This window comes from Podarcis tiliguerta (genome assembly GCF_965153285.1).
Source record: "Podarcis tiliguerta genome assembly, chromosome: 10".
NCBI lineage: Eukaryota > Metazoa > Chordata > Lepidosauria > Squamata > Lacertidae > Podarcis > Podarcis tiliguerta.
The window spans coordinates 60,436,892-60,451,226 of NC_139543.1; the positions used below are offsets into that span (position 1 = coordinate 60,436,892).

General features: G+C 49.9%; 1 protein-coding gene across 3 annotated transcripts in view; it reads left to right on the forward strand.

Moving 5' to 3' along the window:
- The first annotated feature begins 10,905 nt into the window (after nucleotides 1–10,905).
- PDE3A (phosphodiesterase 3A) overlaps nucleotides 10,906–14,335 on the forward strand; it is a 276,633-nt gene continuing 273,203 nt past the window's right edge. For all 3 annotated transcript variants that reach the window (XR_014502600.1, XM_083401870.1, XM_083401871.1), the window contains exon 1: nucleotides 10,906–13,562. Coding sequence is in view for 2 of the 3 variants with exons in the window: in XM_083401870.1 (XP_083257996.1) it covers nucleotides 12,519–13,562 (1,044 nt within the window). In the remaining variant the exon portion in view is untranslated. The remainder of the gene's footprint in view (nucleotides 13,563–14,335) is intronic.

Sequence of the window (14,335 nt, forward strand, 5' to 3'; positions counted from 1 at the left end):
ATTTAAAATAAAGCAGGGATGACTCGTGCTGAACTTCAGTTGGCAAGGAGTTTCATGGGGCAGGACAAAGAGGGGCCCCTGTCTCCATGAACACAGCAGGCTCTGAGGCAGAGGGAGCAGTAGAGGGGTGCTCCAGGAGGTTGAGGCAGGCAAGGGCCCACAGCTGGCTATGTGGGGCTCACTAGCTCTGGGAGGAGGGGTGTGATTCCCCAGCTGGAGTAGACTTGGAGCAGGTGAGGGTCACCTGCCTCGTCAAGCCCAGATGCTGCTATCAGCAGGCAAAGTTCAACAGGGGAGCAGAACTGAGGTGCTGGGTCTGCTCAGCTGCCCATGTTGATGGACCTTGGCTTAGATCAGGCACCCCCAACCTGCAGCCCTCCAGGTGTTTTGGCCTACAACTCCCATAATCCCTAGCTAACAGGACCAGTGGTCAGGGATGATGGGAATTGTAGTTCAAAACATCTGGAGGGCCAAAGATTGGGGATGCCTGGCTTAGATGCTCCTGGACCTCTACAGGACTGTGTTTTGGGTTTGACTCTGGACTGTATCCTGGCGGCTGGACTCCAGACGCAGCTGACCTTGGACTGCGTTTCTTGATCTTTGGACTCCGCTTGCATGGATTGACCCCCAGACTTTGAACGCCAGGCTTGGCATCATGACTTGCAGCCTGGTAGGCTATGGGTTCAGGACATCATCAATTGTTTATATGTCATCCATCTGACTGGGTTGGCCCCAGCTACTCTGGGCGGCTCCCAACAAAAAACAGTAAAAACACAATACAACACCACACAATACAACTTCCCTGTACAGGGCTGTCTTCAGATGACAGTGGAGGATGTGGCCGGATGGGGGTGGGGAGAGTCCAGAGGCCTGGAAGACCGCATTCAGCCCCCAGGTCTGAGGTATCCTTTAACAGAAGCCCAACACATTGAAATAGCACAGGTGAATCTTCTCCCAGTGAGAGCCAGTGTGGTGTAGCGGTTAAGAGCGGTGGACTCGTAATCTGGTGAACTGGGTTCGCGTCTTCGCTCCTCCACATGCAGCTGCTGGGTGACCTTGGGCCAGTCACACTTCTTTGAAGTCTCTCAGCCCCACTCACCTCACAGAGTGTTTGTTGTGGGGGAGGAAGGGAAAGGAGAATGTTAGCCGCTTTGAGACTCCTTAAAGGGAGTGAAAGGCGGGATATCAAATCCAAACTCTTCTTCTTCTTCTTCCCTACGACATGAAGAAAAATGTTCCCTGCTAAATTTCTGTGTATCAAACAGAAGAGCAGGAGTAGTATAGAAAGTTGGCAACCCTATGGTTTGTCCCTAGAATTTGTAAACAAGAGCCAAAGGGTTGCCACCTTATTTCGCTCAGGATGTGTGATACAGGCCCCAAGCCTTTCCAAAATGAGGGGAATTGCAGGAGATCTCCTATCCTTGAGCTTCCCAGCTCTTACACTCGCTCTCATTGTCAGCTAGTCAGGCAGGATATAGTAACCTTTTCCAGATGCTCCAGAAGCATTGAAGAGAGTTCTGCATTTTTCAGCGAAGGTCAAACGACCAGCAATTTTATTACAGGTTTCACTGGCAGTCCAGTCCAATCGCCACTGAAGTCGACGACAAAAAAAAAACTTCCATGGATCTTATTGGCGCTGGATGGAACCCGCACGGCCGTTCGATCTGATAAGCGCTATAAATACCATGCACGGATATTGGTTGAAGGCTGCTGTGGGAAAAGTACCACGGCTGAATCCCCAGCAACAATCCAGATGCCTGTAATCCAAAGGGCTTAGGGAACAGTAAAATAAGCAGAACAGAATATTTCACTGAGATCAAACTGTCTGCACTATCTCAGTAAAGATTTCTGCTAAACCGCGGCTCGTAAACGAGTCATTGCTTAGCAAGCTGGTTTTCAAAAGTTACACAGTAACTCGGAGAACCCAGCAGAGCTGGAATAGCATAGGAGCGAGGAGTTTAAGGCTGCAAACCAAACTGCGCTTCCCTGGGAGTAAGGCTCACTCAATTCAGTAGAACAGGGTTTCCTAAACTTGGGTCTCCAGCTGTTTTGGACTACAATTCCCATCATCCCTGACCGCTGGTCATGCTGGCTAGGGATGATGGGAGTTGTAGTCCAAAAACAGCTGGAGACCCAAGTTTGGGAAACCCTGTAGCAGAACTTATTACTGCATCAATATGGTCAGTATTGTTTCTAACTGACTGGCCATGTCTTTGGCTGCAGGTCTGTACTGTCAGCAGTGGACACCCTGCTTCAAGTGATACCTGTGGGATAACCTCTCCAGGGACGTTAGGTCATTTGCCATTGCCTTCCACAGGTCAGGACAATGCTGCCTCAGGCAGCGACTATCAGCCTGTAATCGTATTCCTGTAATAATCGCACATATACAAAATAGGCGTCGCTTTCCGAGGTGCCCTGGCAAGAGGCTGATAGTGCTTATAAATAGCCATGCACAGCAAACAAGTGATAAAAACCTAATGCACATACGCAAATATTTAAAAAACAATCGTGGTTTGTCTGATAGCATTTCTTTCAAGTGTGATCGTCATAACATGCGATAAGGAGTAACTGGCAATGAGTTCCGCGCTACACATTGGTAAACATCACGCGGCGTTATCACAGTCAATTCCCAGCACGGAGGCACAACAGACTGTAAGAGAAGCCGTTTCAGACTCGGCTCCGAAAGGTCCATTGAAGGGCTGAGGCCCATCCTGTGTCTACCTGTAGATAAAGATAAGTTACATACAGTGGAACCTCATGTTACAGACGGGATCTGTTCCGGAGGCCCATCCATAACATGGAACTGACATAAGCTGAAGTGCCGCATTTGCGCATGGCACAATTTAGTGCTTCTGCACATGCGCGAGCGGCACAACCATTCCGGTACTTCTGGGTTGCTGCAGGGCGCAACATGAAAACATGTAACCTGAAGCAGACGCAACATGAAGTATGACTGTATAGTACTTGCTGCCAGTGCAAGCTAAGTTCATTGTCATTTTTTAAATATATACCGTATTTTTCGCTCTATAGGACGCACTTTTTCCCCTTCAAAAATGAAGGGGAAATGTGTGTGCGTCCTATGGAGCGAAGACGCCATAGCCCCGTGACCCTCTCCCGGCTGGAGAGGTGACGCTAAAGAAGCCCCCCACGACCCTCTCCCGGCTGGAGAGGTGACACGCGGCTATGGCAGGAGCCTCTCCGCTGCGCCTTTCCACTGCTCCCTGACCTGCTCTTTGGGGCTGGCAGGGGCTTCCCCCCGCCAACCCCAAAGAGCAGGTCGAAAGGAACCTGAAGCCTGGAGAGCGAGAGGGGTCGGTGCACACCAACACCTCTCGCTCTCCAGGCTTCCAAGGTAGCCGCCTGAACGCACCTTAAATGGCACCTTGTTTTAGCACGGAAAAACAAGAGGGGGAAAATTCTCCCCCTCTCTGCGCAGCGCCTCCTGCCGCTTTGCTGAAGGGGCGCTGGGCAGAGAGGGGGAGATTTTTTTTTTCTTGTTCTCCACCCTCTAAAACAAGTTGTGTCCTATTGTCCAGTGCGTCCTATGGTGCGAAAAACACGGTATATTATTTTTACCAACCACCAAAACACAAACAGTGAAACCCCCCAGGCAGCGGATACATTGGGTATACCATATTCAGTAATTTACATATTCAATAATATTCAATAATAGCATATTCAAATTAACCATATGTACACTTCTGTATACCTTCACACTCCTCCTTCCACAAGGTCTTTAGTTCATTGTCATCATCGTCATCATCATCAAATTCTATACCACCCTTCACCTGGACATCACAGGGTGGTTCACAAGAAACATGCATGGAGGAGAGTATCTTCAAGCCAGCTGACAAAAGGAACTGGACTAGAGTCTTGGACTGTAAAACATAAAAGCTAGGCATTTGAGCCTGCCGGGGGGGGGGGGGGTTATTTCTCATCCCTGACATTGTGATGTGAATTTCAGGGCAATATTCACATGCTGAATAGGCAGCTCTTTGTTTTATTTCTTACATTTACATACTGCGGTACCTCAAGTTACATATGCTTCAGGTTACAGACTCCACTAACTCAGAAATAGTACCTCGGGTTAAGAACTTTGCTTCAGGATGAGAAGAGAAATTGTGCTCCGGCGGCGTGGCAGCAACAGAAGGCCCCATTAGCTAAAGTGGTGCTTCAGGTTCAGGTTAAGAACAGTTTCAGGTTAAGAACGGACCTCCAGAATGAATTAAGTACTTAACCAGAGGTACCACTGTAGTGCCCTTTTCTCCAAGGAGCTCAAGGCAGTGTACGTGGTTTTCCCCACAAACACCCTGTGAGGCTGTGGCATAGCATGGATTGCTGGAGCCCAGGGCAAGGAAAGTATTCTGTTTCCCAACTGGCATCTCCATGCAGCGCTGTTGCTGCTGAATGGAGATATGAAGCAGCATAGTGATGTGGTCTGGGGGAAAGAGTGGGAAGAGTCCTGGGGCCAAACAGCCGCCATCAGGCCATTGTAGCAAGTATTAAAGTTGCAGCCTACATACCTGGTAGCAGGATTCACTGAACTCGCTGCAGTAGTTGTGCACAGGATTGTCTTGTAAACACCTCTGCTTACTCCCATGCCATTGGAAACTAGTTGAAGTGTCCCTTGCACTTTGAGCGCTTCTGAATAATGTCAGAACTTCAATGCATTCAGAGGTTTGGGGGAGTTTTTTTTTTGTAGCAGTGGCAGCTGCCGTGAATGCCTCTATTTGTACCTGGGGAATTGATTTGGTACACCAATTGTATGGTCACAAGCTGGCCTGCACAACTGTGCAAATTTAATAAATGAATGAAATACGATTAACATTCTATACTCTTCTAAATGTGTTTGTGGGAGCGGTGGGGGGTTATTGGCTTGCGGTTTTTCGTTCTTGTTTTGGTTATGTGTTTTCATCTTGTATTTTTATGTCGCGAGCCACTGTGAGATCTACAAATTTGAATAAATAAATAAACTTGGAACCCTGGAAAAAAACACTTAGGGTGTTGTGCAGTGCCAGCAAAGGGTGTGCCCTGGGGGAGAGATTGGGGGGCAGAGAGAGAGAAAGGCCTAGAGATGAATGTTTGGCCCCTGGAACTGAGGTGCCTCCCCTTGATGGGCTGGACTTGGCTAGATGGATCGCAAATTTCTGTATGTCTTGGCGAGGGAGTGCTTTTGACTTATCTTAAAAGACAGCGGTGAAACGCACAGCGAACTGTATTTAGAGTAGAAGCTCCTTGCATTTGATAAGGCAGAATTCCGTAACCTCAATAGTGCCAAACTTAAATTATTTGAATAGTGTGTTTCTTTCCTTCCCGGGTTTTCTGGGCCTAGCATTATTCTCCACATAAAATATTCACACTTGCCGGCTTTACATTAGTTCACAGCAATTTCTGGGGCAACATGATTGTATTTGCACTGGCAAGTAAAAACAGATGATCCTCTGTGATCAGTGAGTATACTCATCATCACACCCATCTCACGCTGTTGCTTGCTTGAAAGAAAAGAATAGGATATTGATCAAAGTGTTAATGAAAAATAGCACTCTTTTTCAAAGAAATTAATATGCATCTGAAGTCGAGTTGCCCAGAGTTAGCACCTAGTTCCCAAATTACTACCGTATTTTTCGCTCTATAAGACGCACCAGACCACAAGACGCACCTAGTTTTTGGAGAAGGAAAACAAGAAAAAAAATATTCTGAATCTCAGAAGCCAGAACAGCAAGAGGGATCGCTGTGCAGTGAAAGCAGTGATCCCTCTTGCTGTTCTGGCTTCTGGGATAGCTGCGCAGCCTGCATTCGCTCCATAAGACGTACACACATTTCCCCTTACTTTTTAGGAGGGAAAAAGTGAGTCTTATAGAGCAAAAAATACGGTATAGTGGTGGCTGGTGCCCAGTAGGGAAGGAGGGAGGTACAGTCAGAGCCAACAATAGGTGAGGCTAATTTATTGTCGCTTTGTCTCCACCCTCCTCCCTGCACTGATACTGAGGAGGAAGGTGACAGACAGGGCTGACAGCCAGTGCAGAATGAGCTTGGTGAAGCAGTGTCCTCTTTACCCAATGGTTCAGCCTGCACTGTAGTACAAGTGTCAGTAGCTGGCAGCCTTTTTATTGAGATGCAGAGCAGGAGGAGATGATAAACAGACCTGTGGGAGATCAGTGTCTTTTGTTGTTCCTGAACTGTCACCTAATGGCAGCCGTTCCATCAGCCTACCTGACTGGTTTCTTATCCCAGTTACTTTAAAAAAAAAAAAAAAGAAAAAAGAACAATGTCTGAGCTTTCTTTTTTTTCCTCTTCCCTCCACACCACCTTTCCTTGTGTGCTATGTTTTTTAAGATTGTAAGCTGAGAGCAGGGACTGTTTCACTACTGATCTTTGCAAGCCTCTCCAGGGGCCTCTTTGGCTTTAAAAAAACGTAACCCCCCCCCCCCAAACCCTGCTATGACTAAATCTGAATGAATAACATCCATACTTGGCAAAATGGCTAAAGACAATCCCTGAGTCACTTAGGCTGTACTGGTTTTCCCAAATACAGAGTAGTAACTTTTTAAAGTTTTGCCTCTGGGTACAGAACAACAGGAAGAGCTTTCATGTGTACTTTCCACTTTCCTTTTTCGGGTGGGACACATTTCTTATGCATTCCTGAGAGTCACCCAGACTCAAGCTAGGAACCTTCTGCTTTGCCTGCTAAGGTCTTAAATGCAATGTGTGGCTGTGACAATCCTCTTTCTGCACAGCCAGGAGATGTGATCAGGCAGAGATTTTAAACCAGGTGGCAAACCCAGCTTGACCTCTGTATAATATGTGAAATGGCCTCTTAAATCTGATTTATCCTTACTGAACAATCCGTGTGGAACCATTGCAAAGATCCAGGCTCTTTGGTACAGGCAAATAGCTTAAGAGGAGCTCTGTTGGGTCAGGCCAAAGGCCCACCAAATCTAGCATCCTGCTATCACAGTGGCCAACCAGATGTTCCTGGAAAGCACATAAACAGGACTTGAGAACAATACTACTCTCCCCACCTGCAATTCCCAATAACTGGTATTCAGAGGCCTACTGCCCTCCGATACCAGAAGGAGCTCACAGCCATAACAGCTAGAGACATTAACAGCCTTATCCTCACAAATTTTAAAACCACCGGTTGGCGGCCATCACTCCATCAAGAAGCAGCCAGTTCCATAGTTCACTAGCCATGTGAAGAAGTTTTTGTGTCTGCCCTTAATCTCCAAACATTCAGTGTCATTGGATGGTGCTAGGTTCTAGTATTAGGAAGGAGAAAAACATCTCTACCCACTTTCTTCACACATAATGGGATTCACAAGTTTTGCTCCCCATTGCTCGCCTCCCACCTAAACTAAAAAGCCCCTAATACAGGGGAATCCCCACTTGCACAGGAGGAGGACTACGTGAAGGAGAGTCTCCACACCCATCGTTCTGCCCGGACACTGAGTTCCAGCGCCGAGGGCCTTCTGGCCTCGCTGCGAGAAGCCAAGTTACAGGGAACCAGGCAGAGGGCCTTCTCAGTAGTGGCACCTGCCCTGTGGAATGCCCTCCCATCAGATGTCAAAGAGAACAACAACTACACTGGTACCTCGGGTTACATACGCTTCAGGTTACATACGATTCAGGTTACAGACTCCGCTAACCCAGAAATAGTACGTCAGGTTAAGAACTTTGCTTCAGGATGAGAACAGAAATCACGCAGCAGTGCTGTGGCGGCAGCAGGTGGCCCCATTAGTTAAAGTGGTGCTTCAGGTTAAGAACAGTTTCAGGTTAAGAAAGGACCTCCGGAAAGAATTAAGTACTTAACCCGAGGTACCACTGTACCAGACTTTTAGAAGATATCTGAAGGCAGCCCTGTTTAGGGAAGATTTTAATGTTTAATAGGTTATCGTATTTTAGTGTTCTGTTGGAAGCCGCCCAGAGTGGCTGGGGAAACCCAGCCAGATGGGCGGGGTATAAATAATAAATTATTATTATTATTATTATTATTATTATTATTATTATTATTATTCTTAGGGACACGGGTGGCGCTGTGGGTTAAAGCCTCAGCGCCTAGGACTTGCTGATCGAAAGGTCAGCGGTTCGAATCCCCACGGCGGGGTGCGCTCCCGTTGTTCGGTCCCAGCGCCTGCCAACCTAGCAGTTCGAAAGCACTCTCGGGTGCAAGTAGATAAATAGGGACCGCTTACTAGCGGGAAGGTAAACGGCGTTTCCGTGTGTGGCTCTGGCTCGCCAGAGCAGTGAGGTCACGCTGGCCACGTGACCTGGAAGTGTCTTCGGACAGCGCTGGCCCCCGGCCTCTTGAGTGAGATAGGCGCACAACCCTAGAGTCTGTCAAGACTGGCCCGTACGGGCAGGGGTACCTTTACCTTTACCTTTATTATTATTATTTTCCTAGCTGCCACGTGCATCATCAGGACATGTGAGCGGGGGTTCCTGCATTCTGCTACCACCCATTTGGCCTCCGTTTCTGCTCCCTTTCAGCGCTGAAAATGTTGCATGCATCTGCAGGAGTGCATGTGCTGATCATGCGCACCTGGGGAATTGCTGGTATTTTAACCTTTCCTCAAAGGGGAGTTGATCCCGCTCCTCCAGGAAACTTTGGGACACCCTTTTCAGAATCCCGCTTTCCTGAAAAACCGGATCCAGCTAGTGCTCAGTTCCACAGCGCCATCCCAAGGTGTTCTGAAAGCTGCTAGCGACAAACATGTTGGCTGCAAGTGCGCTGGGAATTATTTTACACCTCCACTTTCTGCTCCATTGCCGCTGTCTCTTATGGTTGTGGAAAGTCACGATTTAAGACGATGCCCTCTGACAGCATCTAGCAGAACAGATGCATATTCCCCTCTTGTCCTTTTAACCCAACAGGGTCAGACAGTGAACAAGGCATAAAACCTCAGACAGACACAAATAAATATTAAGACGCTGAAACTACCTTGAAATCTTAAAACCAGAGATTTATTTTGCGGGGTGGAAAGGCCAGAGAATTTCCCTTCTCCGATCGGCCGATTCCTTAGCTTTCAGTGTTCCCAAGCTGGCAAATAGGTTCCCCCCCTCTGTGGTTTCGTGCTAAATATATTGCTACTCTCTGTTGACCTAGACTGTGGCTGTGAGAATGAAGGTCTTTAGGCCTGCAAACAACAAACGACCGTGTGTTTCGGGACTTGCAGGAAAGGTTCTATTACGCATGCATGTGCCCCAAACCTTTAAGGGATGGAAGGCTGTGGTTCTCCAGTTTAGTTAAAATGGTACCACTGAAAAAGGAACAGAGCCTTTATAAAGTTCATTTAACTAGTTCAAGTTCATCCTGTCCAAAAAAAGAATCCAGCACGTCCCTTTGTAAAACTAAGCAGTTCGGGGTCACATTCTGCTCACTGTTCATACAAATGATGCTCTGCAAAAAATGTTTGGCATTCAGAATGTTTCAAGATTCTGTGCTGAAATATAAAATATGCTTAGCCCCCTTCTATTCTGTACATATAAAGCGGTATCATCGTCACTTGAAATAGACTAGATTGGCCTTTGGCCTGTTGCAGCAGAGCTCTTCTTGTGGGCTTGCTTCCTGGAGATGAAGCTACATGCCTTTAAGGAAAGGTTATGTCATTTGGGGCTTCTTAGGTTAGACACAGCGGTTCTCAACCTGTGGGTCCCCAGATGTTGTTGAACTTCAACTCCCATCATCTCTGATGCCAGCTAGGGGTGATGGGAGTTGTAGTTCAACAACATCTGGAGACCAACAGGTTGAGAAAGACTGGGTTAGAGGAAAGGTGAGGAAGAGGGGACATGATAGAAGAGCACAGAATTATGCATGTTATGGAGAAATAAAAGTTCACCCCTCTGTCAAAACACTAGAACTTCGGGATTTGTTGGATTGGTCCCCAAGTCCAACTCCAACTCAAATCCAACTCAATGGTGTAATGTTGGAAATGCTGATCATTTCTCTGACCTAGGCAGTTATCTTTCCACAAGGGTCAAAATTGATGCCGAAATCCAGCATCGCCTGAGTTCTGCGAGTGTGGGTTTCTCCAGATTGAAGTGCAGAGTGTTTGAGGACCAGGACATTTTCAGGGAAACCAAACTGCTTGTTTACAAAGCTATTGTACTACCAACCTTACTGTATGCTTGTGAAACATGGGCCACTTATAAACACCATCTCCAACTCCTTGAAAGATTCCATCAATGGCGTCTCTGAAAATTTTTACACATCACTTGGGAAGACAGGTGAACTATTGCCAGTGTACTGGAAAAGGCAAATATCACCAGTGTCAAAGCAATGCATCTTCAACATCAACTTCGTTGGACTGGTCATGTTGTGTGGATGCCTGATTATCATCTTCCAAAGCAACTACTCTATTCCGAACTTAAAAATGGAAAGCGTAATGCTGGTGGGTCAACAAAAGAGGATTAAAGATTGTCTCAAGGCAAATCTAAAAAAATGTAGTATAAACACCAACAATTAGGAAACACTTGCCTGCGAGCGCTCCAGTTGGAGAACAGCCTTTACTAAAGGTGTCATGGGCTTTGAAGACACTCGAACTCAGGACGCAAGGGAGAAAGGTGCTAGGAGGAAGAAGGCACACTTGGCAAATCCACACCGTGATCATCTCCCACCTGGAAACCAATGTCCCCACTGTGGAAGGACGTGTGGAGTATGAATTGCTGGGAACTGAGAGGCCTGTTGCACTCAGATGCTGTTTGCACTCCCCATAAGCACCTAGACCGGCTACTGCAAGAACAGGTTGCTGGACTAGGCGGGCCACTGGCCTGATTACGGGCTTAATTCTTGGGAAGAGGGCAGGCAAATGCCCTGCTGCAGCTGCAACCCTGTGCCAAGTGAGCCCTGTGTGTAGAGTATGTATTTCTAGAGATGCTGCGCAGTCCTGTCTATACTCTACACCTGTGGAACTTACTAATCAAACATTGCACACAGTTATTTGCACCCCTTTTCCTTGCAGGCCTGTCTTGTGCAGAGTGTGGAGGTGCAGACGCCTGTCAAAATAAATGGGCATCCTTTGCAGAAAGCTTTGCCAGTTGGCACTGAAAGCAATGCCCAAGCACAATTGCACAGAAACAACCCCCCACCAAAAAGTGTGTAAATACTCTCCAGGTGTGTGGATCTGTGATGATAAGCCCCGATCCCACACATGGTTAGTACAACCTGAACATGCCAGGCCTTCCTTCCCAAGAGTAGGAGTGCTTAGGACAAGGTAATTTGACTGTGACCTGTAGCAGCAGCACCACGAGGTGCTCGCTGCCTGAAGGCTGTGGTGGAGGTGCCAACCAACGGGAAACCCATGTGCTATCTGAGTCTCTCTCTCTCTCTCCTTTAGTTCCTCACTCACCCGGTTTGCAGAGCAGTGCAAAGACTAGCAGCAAACACTGCCCGATCCTCTCGCTCCCTCCCCTCTCGAACAGGAGCTGGTGCACGCTTGCACGAAAAGGAGAGAGGGGGAAAAGAGGGGCGGGGGCTAACGCCTTTCCTCTCCGAGCCCCCTTCCTCCCACCGACCCTCTCTTTGGAGGAAGAAAGAGGCTAGAAAATCCTCGCCAGGTCTGCTCGCTCGAGCTTTCTTCTTCGCGGCTCGCCGATCTCAGCGGGACCTTTTCGTTTTGCAAAGGCACCGCGCTAAGCGAAGGAGGAAGAGGTTTCTCCACCCCCACCCCCCGTCTGGGGCTTGCTCTCCTGCGCAGCCCTCCAAAACTTTCCCGCTTTGCATCGGCTGCCGTTCCCCCACCTTCGGCTCCTGCGATGAGCGGCAGCCGCCTCCTCCTCGTCCCCAGCCATGGGGGGCGGCGGCGATCGGCGGCTTCTGCTCGGGACCCCGCCGGCAAGGATCGCCCCAGCAGGAAGGCGGAGTGAGAAAGGCGCGCGGAGCGGCAACACCAAGGAAGCGGCGGCGGCGGAGGCGCGGGGAAGAAAGGCGGCGGGAGAGGAAAGGAATTCCCAGCAGCAGCGGCAGCCTCCGGCCCGCCCGCCCTGCGCGCCTCCTCCCCGGGCCGAGCGGCGAGGGCGCCCCGCAGCACCCATGGCCTAAGAGGAGCACCAGCCTGCAGCCCTCCCGGATATAGAAAGCCCCACGCCTGGCCAGCCTTCTGCAATACTTAGGGTCTTGGGTTGCCTTCTTTCAAAAAACAGAACAAAACCTGGGCTGGAGGAGACTGGATTTCCCAAACCCTTTGATACGCGTTACAACCCTCTGGAGCCCAACTCCTCCTGAATTACCATTGTTTCCACTTTTACAGCAACAACACTCGCTTCTTTTGCACGTAGCCCCTCAAACCTACTTCAGCTTGGCTTTTGTTTTTAGGGGAGTAGGGGGAAAATATATTTCGGGACACTTTTTTTGGTAATTCCCTCCCCTTGCAAGGGCGCTGTTTGGGGACATCGCTATACTTGCGCGCGTGGAAAACTTAGCAAATAAAAGTATTAGGTGGGGTGGGAAGGGGTTGGGAGTTGCATTTCCTCCCCCACCTGGAGAGAAAGTGGGAAGGGAGAGAAGGAAAAGACCTCTCGCTATGGCTGGGAGCAGCGACTGTGCGAGCAGGGTCCGAAGCCAAGGCAGCTGGAGCTCGGGCGAGGAGAAAAACTCTCCGTCTGCAGCGGCGGCAGAGGGAGCCTTAGGCGCCGGTTGCAACGGCTGCTGCTCCTCTGCTGGGCCGGAGGAAGTGGAGAGCAGCAGCAAGGAGAAGAATGACCATCATCCCCATCGGGTAGGAGGCTGGAGGAGTGGCGAAGAAGAGGCTCTTCCCAAGGTCTGGACGTGCTGCAAACTTTCCTGCGCTCTGGGCGCAGGCTCGCTGGCTCTGCTCTTGGCGCTCGGGACCCGCTTGGTGCGCAGCGCCGGAGAGGAAGAGGCGGAAGAAGGAGGAGGAGGAGGAGGAGAGGCCGCTGAGGGCGACGGGGCGCCCGGCCCAGGTGCGAGCTGGCCCCCGATCCCGGGCTCGGCGCTGTGCTGCCTCCTCCTGGCCGCCTATTTCTGGCTGGGCTGGGCCTTGCTGCGCGCCGGGGTCCGCTTGCGCACGGCGGCGCTGCTCGTGGCTGCCTGCTGCGTTGGGGAAGCGCTCGCCCAGCTGGCCTTGGCCCCCGGGGAGGAGCGCCTGCTCTCGCTGGCCGCCACTGGGGTGGTGCTGGGCTGCTTGGCCGGCGGGACATGGCTGGCGCTGCGGCTCCGCCACGGCGTGCTCATGATCGCCTTGACTAGCGCCCTGCGGATCGCCTCGCTCGCCTCGCTGGAGAGCATCCGCGCGCCTTGGAGACCTTACCTGGCTTATCTGCTCGCCTTGCTGGGCATCCTTGGCGCAGGCTACGCGCGCCACGCCTTGCGCCGCCGCCGCGCCGCCGGGAAACAGGAGGAGGCGGAGGAGGAGGAGGAAGGCACCGAAGGGGCGGAAGGAGCGGGCTGTGGCGCTGCTGCTGCTGCTGCTGCCCGGCCGGCCAAGGAAGAGGTGCCGGTTTTTAAGCGCAGGAGGAGATCCAGTTCGATGATCTCCGCCGAGATGGCTGGCTGCGGCAATAAGTCCCATCGCAGGACCTCCTTGCCTTGCATCCCCCGAGAGCAGGTAAGGGGAGATGGGCGAGGGGATGGGAGAGGGGCTCTTGGATGGAGAGAGGTGTGTGTGGGCGGGATGGGGAGCAGGAGTGAGAGAGAAAAGAGACTTTTGCAAAAGCCCACTGCTGCTTTTTATTCTTGGCAAGGGACGCGCGCAACTTTGGGAAGGAAACTTCTACGCGTTCAAACTTTTTTTTTTGCACTCGCCATCCCAGTTCTCCCTTGAAAGCAGAAACCACGGTTCTCGGCATCCCAGAATAGTAATTTAAAAAGGCACTGACGCAGAAGGGACCAGACATTTCGACAACCGTTTGGCCCTTCGCGTTCCTCCTCTTGCATTTTTTTTGGCTTTTGTTTTGGACAGGACCATATTCTGTTGTGTGGGTGACCATGTGCATTGCATAATTTAAAATCTCTCTCCGAAGATGATGCGGAGAATAATTGCTCAGCTGGGAACTGGGAAAACAGATGTTCGTATGATTTTTCTTTTTAAAGAAAAGTGTCGTTGCTGTTCTTCATCTGTACAGTTCTGTGCACATTGGAGTCCTAGAGATGTTGCTGTTTTAATGTCCAGTGTTCCTTTAAGGCATGTCTTCATTACAGAAAGAACAGATGTTCAGTGCTGTTATGTTTGGGCCATGTTTCGTGCCGAATAGTTTGAATGCATCCTTTTAACTTTGAGGCCCATAATGGCGCAGCTGCCACTTTTGCACACCTACCTTTTAATCTTGCATTTTGGATTCTGCAGATGAGACAGCTTACATTCTGTCCAGTATCGCCTCA